General features: G+C 57.5%; 1 protein-coding gene across 1 annotated transcript; it reads left to right on the top strand.

The window, feature by feature from the left end:
• Positions 1-1,459: 1,459 nt before the first annotated feature.
• Positions 1,460-6,063, top strand: Emilin3 (elastin microfibril interfacer 3). Its single transcript, XM_021193748.1, has 4 exons — positions 1,460-1,656; positions 2,793-2,915; positions 3,797-4,020; positions 4,298-6,063. The coding sequence occupies exons 1-4, from the start codon at positions 1,493-1,495 to the stop codon at positions 6,061-6,063; spliced, it is 2,277 nt and encodes a 758-aa protein (XP_021049407.1). The 5' UTR covers positions 1,460-1,492.
• The last annotated feature ends 1,298 nt before the right edge of the window (positions 6,064-7,361 follow it).

Here is a 7,361-nt window from a genome sequence, read left to right as displayed (position 1 = left end):
GAGGGAGGGAGGGAGGGAGGGAGGGAGGGAGAGAGGGAGGGAGGGAGGAAAAAAGGAAGGAAGAAAAAGCCAGGCATGACTGCAAGCACTTGTAACCCCAGTGCTGGTGTGGTAGAATTGGGATCACTGGGGCTTATTGGGCCAGTTCACTGGCCAGCCAGCCTAACCTTTTTGACAGACCCATAACAGTGAGCAACCTTGTCTCAAAGAAACAAGGTGATAGTCCCTGGGAAGCATCACCTGAGGTTGGACTCTGGCTCCACGTGTATGTGAACACATAGGAATGACCCCCCCACACACACACACCAAAGAGGGGGGACAGGGACCTCCAAGCAGGCCCGGTATTCCCTTGGTGCAGATTTCAGAGAGCTATCTATGGTCCTGTGGGGATGAGACAAAGCCAGAAAGAAGTGGTCCTCTTGGATGACAGAATCAGAATTCAGAATGCTTCTTGCAGGGTAGGCATTTAACAAGGTGATGTCCAATAAGCATGACTGTATAGACGAGCTCTTAGGTTACAGAGTCATGTTCAGGAATGAAAAAATGCAGGAAGCCTGGCTTAAGGTAGTTTCTTACTATTGCCCTAGCAATAGTCGTTGACTAGAAGCTAATAATGAACCAGACACCAGACTGTGTGGCCCACCTAATTAAAGGCTTTTATGGGAGACACGCGTGCGCAGGGGTGAGATGGGGGGGGGGTGTTATTCTTGGAGGGGTTAGAGAGGTAATGGGTACGTGGTACAGCTCTTACCTAACAGAAACAGACAAGTTGGCCTATCATTGCACTCAGACAGGCAGCCTGGCCACCCTCCCTGGTCTGCAAAAGTTGGTGTGAAGTGAAATCTGCAGCTATCAGATCTCCTGGGTCACCCATAGACAGGGAACACTCTGAACCTTCTTGCAGGAAGGTGGCTGGGCAAAGCTCTCCTGGTGTGCTTCTCTACATGTTCATCTCGGGTCCAGGGCCTGGACTGCGGTAGCCACACTCACTAGACGTTTAAGACTGAAGTGTCCTGTTAGACAGCAAGTCTTAGGGGTCCCAGCAGGGAGGCCAGACCTGCCTGCAGGCTTTGCAGCTTCTTGCCGGGTACCCTAGCCTAGTACGCAGGGGCTGCGCGTGTTTGGGGAGCCTCCTGGAATTTAGCGCCCTGCGTCCCGCCTGCTCGTTTCTTAACCTCGTGTTTGCACGCGGCCCTTCGGGCGTCAGCTTGGAGCTGGGGCCGGGGGCTGGCGACGGGGAGGGGGGCTGGCGGAGCTCGCGGCGCGGCCCCAAGTTTATGCTAATCCGTGCAGAGCCCGCCTCCCGCCTCCCCTGCGCGGCCCCAGCCGCGAGTAGCTCCGGCCACTCGGCGGGACGCAGCGGCCGCACAGCTCCAGGCGGCCGAACTAGCGCGCTCCGGGGGTCGGTCGCGAGTGACGGCGGTAGCCAGGAGGGCAAGCAGAGGATCCCCCGCGGGAGGTACCCCGAGGGACCGAGTGACGACCGAGCGCGATGGGCCGCCGTCTGTCCGTGTGGCTGTGCACCGTCGCGGCGCTGCTCTCGGGGGCGCAGGCCAGGGGCACCCCGCTCCTCGCGCGGCCCGCACAGCCCAGTGCCTCCCGTTACAGCCTCTACACCACCGGATGGCGTCCTCGGCTGCACCCGGGGCCGCACAAGTAAGCGCGGGGCCGGGCCACGGCGGGAACGCGAGGGGGGGCCCCCGCGTGGCGCGCCGCCACTCCCACCTGCCGGGACCGGCGCGGAGGCGTCGAGACATGGGTACCCCAGCCACCGATAGGGCGGTTCCCCCGACACGATCCTTTGCGCGGGCAGGCGCCCCGCCATCGTCATCCAGGAGGCTGCGGGGTTGGCGAAGAACATGTCAGCCGAGGGGGCCTGGCGCGGCGACTGGGATCCTGGCAGTGCCCGTGGAAACCTTTCCAGCGAAGTAACATTTTCCAGCTGCGCTGTGAGCAAACTCCAGGCGCAGCGGACCAGGTGGAGGCAGAGGAGGAAGGGCTGTCCGCGCCTGGAACACGCAGGGCTCCCCAGTCCAATGCCTTCTGTCTCTCTTCTGCCTTCCTTGGTTGTAGACAGCCATGCTTACTGTAGGTAGTTGCTCCCGCCCTCCTATGGTCTGGCCCCAATAGCCCTGCGGAAGCCCCGAGGTGGGTGAGATGCACAGCTGGTGAGGACTTGTGGGTCCTGGGCTTGTACTGTAGAATGGACAGACTTCCACGGTGGTTTATACAGGAATTTGAATTCCAATCGAATGTAAGACCTTGAAGGCAAGTACCCAGCCCACAACCACATTCTGAGAGTCCAAGAGCATCAGGGCAGACTTCCGATAAGAGAAGGCTTAAATGCCATTCTCGGGAGCAAGGAAATGGCAAAGCCGAGGCCAGAGAGCTTTTTCATAGGAGGAAGGAGGAAAGCCTAAGCACTAAGTTGTGCTCTAGAAACCTTGAAGGCCAGGATAAGGAGTTTAGAACCAGTGAAGGAGATGGGGTGAGGGTGGGGGTGGGGGCGTATGGGAAAGAAGGCCAAGTGGCTGAGGGAGAAGCTGAGGCAGCCTTTTCAGAGTGGTGTTGGGTAGACACCCAACCTTCTGGTTCAACTGAGCGCATGGCTCAGTAGACTGTAGACACTTATCAAGGACACAGGCCCTGTTCAGAAGATATGAACCCCAGGCAGAGGTCCAAGGTTCCATGGAACAAGAATTAAAAAAAAAAAAAAAAAAGATACGGGGAACTCCGAGAGCAAGAGGTGGGAGCTCGGGCCAAACATTCCAGAGGTGCTCTTTCCCCTCCAGGTCTCTCTGTGCCTATGTGGTACACAGGAATGTGACCTGCGTCCTACAAGAAGGAGCAGAGAGCTATGTAAAGGCTGAGTACCGGAACTGTGGGTGGGGGCCCAACTGCCCCTCAACAGTCAGGTGAGTGAGTATATCCCAGAGGATTTCCTCAGCTGGGAACAGAACCACTTCTGCAAAGGGCCGCAGTACCCTGGGCTTCAAAGAGCCTATCTGGGCCACAGTGCTGGCTAGAGCGGACCAGGATCCCTGAAAGAGGCCATGAAAGACCCCAAAATTTTGATCTTGCAACAGATCCTCCCCCATAGAGGATTTTGAGCCCAGAACCCTTGGAGATACAAGAGGGAGTCTGGGCCAGAAGATATGACAGAGGGAGAGAGTATAGGGAAAGAGAGGAGAGGTTGATACTGCCGGGGTCCCAACCAAGAGAAGGCGGAAGCCAGAGGCCCTGGTACAGATCAAACAGGCCGCCCAGGACACGGGATATAACTAAATCTGCATTTGGAGAGCTTAAATGTGTATGTCTGAGAACAGACCTATGCCTCATTGTGACAGTGAGTGAACAGGTATGTGGTTGATCAGGTAGAGGAGGTGTTCCTGGTGAGCTCTGCCCTTAGCCTTCCCTTCCCGCCCACAATCAGAGGTGGCCTCACACCAGCCTCTGAGCAGAGCCCAGTCCCCTGACTAAGCTAGAGATGGGTGGTAAGAGGGAAAGAGGCTGGTGGGAGCGGAGAGTACCGTGGGGCAATGAAAGGGGCTGTCGACCCAGGCCTGAGGAGATACTTCTACATATCAGGGGCTCGAAGCTTTGTCAGGATTCCGAGAGGCTCCACTGGAGCCAGAATGGAATGTCTCTTGGCAGATGGGGACCTAGGAAAGATTGGGGTTAAATCCCCACCTGCTTTCTCTTCAAGCAAGCAGTATGGTGGGGCTTCTCCGCACGTCCTTCACTCCCAGGGTTCAGAGCCGCTGTAAGGCCTGCTCCCTTGGTCTCTCTGATCCAGGTACCGCACAGTGTTCAGACCCAGATACAAGATTGGCTACAAGACCGTGACAGACCTGGCCTGGCGCTGCTGCCCTGGTCTTACTGGGGAAAGCTGCCCTGAACACCTCACAGAACACGGAGCCACCCCACCCCACCAGGAGCCAGAGCCTCAAATTCCCTTGGGGCAGCTGGGCCCAGGTCCCAGGCCTTCTCCTTACAGCAGAGAGTCCCCACGCCCCCGTGGTGAGTCTGTCCATGGACGTCCTCCAGGGAGGGCTGGGTTTTGAAGTCTTAGTGGCAGGGTGGGGAGGAACTGATGGAGACTGGCTAAGCTCTTGTAGAGTTGTGTATGTGTGTGTGGGGGTGGGTGGGTGCATCTCGTGTGAGCCATGACTGTGAAGCCCCCAACCTTCCCCACCCAGACCCCATCTTAAAGGTGGGAGAGCTGTGTCCAGGGATGAGGATAACATGTTGGAGGACCAGGCCTGCGAGGCTCCTGGGGGTCTTTCTTCCTCCTTAGGAAGAAAAGACCAAGGGCTGTTTGGTGAGCGGCTAGAACGGCACCTGTCGCAAGTATATGGCCCTCTGAGTGGATTGGTGGCCAGCCACGAGGATCCCAATAGGATCACTGGTGACGCCAGGGCTCCTGTCGTACCTATAGGCTTTGGGGTCATCCCTGAGGGGCCTGTGAACCCAGAAGACAGAGGCAGAGGACCACTCATCCCTCCTCTGAGTGAGATCCTGAGCAAGGTCACAGAGGTGAGCAACACATTACAGACCAAGGTGCAGCTGTTAGACGAGGTGCGTGGGCTGGCCCTGGGGCACGAGGCTCACCTGCAGCGGCTCCGGGAAGCCCCGCCATCCCCGCTGACCTCCTTAGCGCTCCTGGAGGAATACGTGGACCAGCGGCTGCAGCGACTCTGGGGGAGCCTGCTGGATGGCTTTGAGCAGAAGCTGCAAGGTGTCCAGAGCGAGTGTGACCTTCGGGTGCAAGAGGTGCGGCAGCAGTGTGAGGAGGGCCAGGCAGCCAGCCAGCGCTTGCACCAGAGCCTCGATGGCCGGGAGCTGGCCTTGCGTCGGGAGCTCTCCCAGCTGGGCACTCAGCTACAGGGCCTGACTCTGACTGGTGGGGGTACCTGCTGCAGCCAACTGGCTTTGATCAGTGCCCGGGTGGACAGCCTTGAGAGGAACCTGCAGGCTGTCACTGAGACCCAAGGCAGCCCGGGCACCCTGGCTGCGGATGAGCTTGAGCGCCTCTCTGCAGCCTTGCTTCAAGGAGGGGTGGATGGGATGCTTGAAGGCCTTGAGACTATCAACGGGACAGAGAATGGAGCAAGGGGCTGCTGTCTGAGAATGGAGGTGGGGGGCTGGGGTGTCGGTGGCTTCGGGTCCACGCTGGAAGAGCGAGTGCAGAGCCTGGAGGAGCGGCTGGCAACCCTGACCGGAGAGCTAAGCCCCGAGAGTGCCATACCGAACAGATCAGCGCGGCCGCTTGTTCATTCAGAACTAGCAGTGCTGGAACAAAGGCTGGTGTCCCTGGAGGCCTCGTGCACCCCAAGTACCACCACAGCCATCCTGGACAAGCTTGTGGCAGAGGTGAAGGCCTGGCAGAGCCGGAGCGAGGCTCTCCTACACCAGGTGGCCCGTCACACTGCCCTGCTCCAACAGCTCAATGGCACAGTAGCTGAAGTCCAGGGGCAGCTGGCGGAAGGGACAGGCAGCTCACTCCAAGGGGAGATCACTCTCTTGAAAGTCAACCTGAACTCAGTGAGCAAGTCACTCACAGGCCTCAGCGACTCCGTCAGCCAGTACTCTGATGCCTTCTTGTCTGCCAACACATCCCTGGATGAACGAGAACGAAGAGTGGAAGCCGAGGTCCACGCCATCCAGGAACAGGTCAGCAGCCAGGGCTCAAGGCTTCAGGCTGGCCACAGGCAGGTCCTGAACCTGCGAGGGGAGCTGGAACAACTCAAGGCTGGCGTGGCCAATGTGGCAGGAGGATTGAGCCGCTGCCGGGACACAGCCCAGGAACTCAAGCATACAGTGAGCCACTTTGACCAGAGGGTGGCCCAAGTGGAAGAAGCGTGTGAGAGGCTGGGCCTGTTGGCAACCCACCTGAACAGTCTGCCTACTGAGCAGCTGAGGTCCAGGGAAGGCCTGTGGGGACACATACACAAGCTGAACCACACATTGGCCCAGCACACGCAGGACATCGCCCGGCTCCGGGATGACCTGTTGGACTGCAGAGCTCAGCTGGCTGAGGTGAGGCCAGGACGAGCCGTCTAGGATCTTGCTGCACAGAAATCGCAAGTGCAGATCCCACCAACCTTGGGAATATCATCCCAGAGACCAACTCTACCCGGAAGCACCTTCCAGCCATCCCTGGCCACCAGAGGCCACTGGATGAATGGCCTTGATCCAGCTCAGCATGACTGTTTCAGCCGTCAAAAGTCACCCTCAGAGCTGCATGCAGCCTGGACAGTTCAGGGTAACAATCAAGGTGAGCTACACGGGATGCTATCTCAAGAGTCAAGGCAAGGACGCCATGCCCGAACCCAAAGCTGGGCTTCTGAGATGGCTCGCTGCATCGTCTGCACGTCCTGTTTGCAGACACACTGGAGTTAGCAACTGTGCAGAGTTGCCTGGCCAAGTCTCAGACAAGCTTGCCCGCTGTTCCCTTTACTAACCGGGGACCAGTCACAGCACTCGGGGAGCATCTCTCCCTTTGTCCCTGAGCTTCTATCCTTAGATATCTGGATGAGGTTTCTACGGGAAGATGATGCCCGCTGGACCTATCTGGCAGTTTCATAGGTGCTATTTCTAAACCAAAGACCAGAGGCCACCTGAGGTTTCCAGCTCCCCACACATCCTTCAGAACAGAACAAAAGCCTAGTGGCCCAGCCAAGAGCGCTCCATATTCCTTTTGATCTCGCCTCGTGATGAGGGTGTAGGCAGCTGTAGAATCCCAAAGAAGGGATCCAGACAATGTTTGAAGACCCCACCCCAATTTATCTTTCTCTTTGATTTCACCCACCCACATGGTCCTCTCCAGTTAGAGGAAAATCTCTCCCGGCCACCAAGGTCAGTACCTCTTGCCAAGTTCAGTCTTAGAGTCTGTTGAGGCAGACCCCAGGAAAGGGGCTGGAACTGGATGAAAAGGAAGCTATGCTTTTAAACGTCCACACAAAACCCCAGCCTTGCCAGGAGCTTTACAAACTGGAGAGGAGCTGGGGTGGAAGCCATCTAGGAACGACTGGAAGACACACGTGTTTAGAGACTGACCATTTCTGCTGAGGCTCCTGGCCTCGTTTTCCCCCAGTGCACCCTGGGTGTTTGTCTCTCCCACTGCCCTGCATTCTGGCTTGTGACCATTGAGTGTTTGCCCTCCACTCTGATGTGGGTTGGAAAACAGGTTAAGGATTAAACCTTTTAACCGGTCTAAAGGTGTTTTCTTCACTAATGGCAATGGGAGGGGACGCTAACTGTCGTCTGTGTCTTGTGGTACCTTGGATGGCTGCTCGCTCAGCCAGCTGGTCACCAGACTGAGCTGCAGAAGCCAGGGGAGGATGGTCAGCAAATGCCAT

The sequence above is a fragment of the Mus pahari genome, chromosome 3 (assembly GCF_900095145.1).
Source record: "Mus pahari chromosome 3, PAHARI_EIJ_v1.1, whole genome shotgun sequence".
NCBI classification, from domain to species: domain Eukaryota; kingdom Metazoa; phylum Chordata; class Mammalia; order Rodentia; family Muridae; genus Mus; species Mus pahari.
The sequence above is the reverse complement of the archived record's forward strand: the minus strand, read 5'-3'. Positions and strand labels throughout refer to the sequence as shown.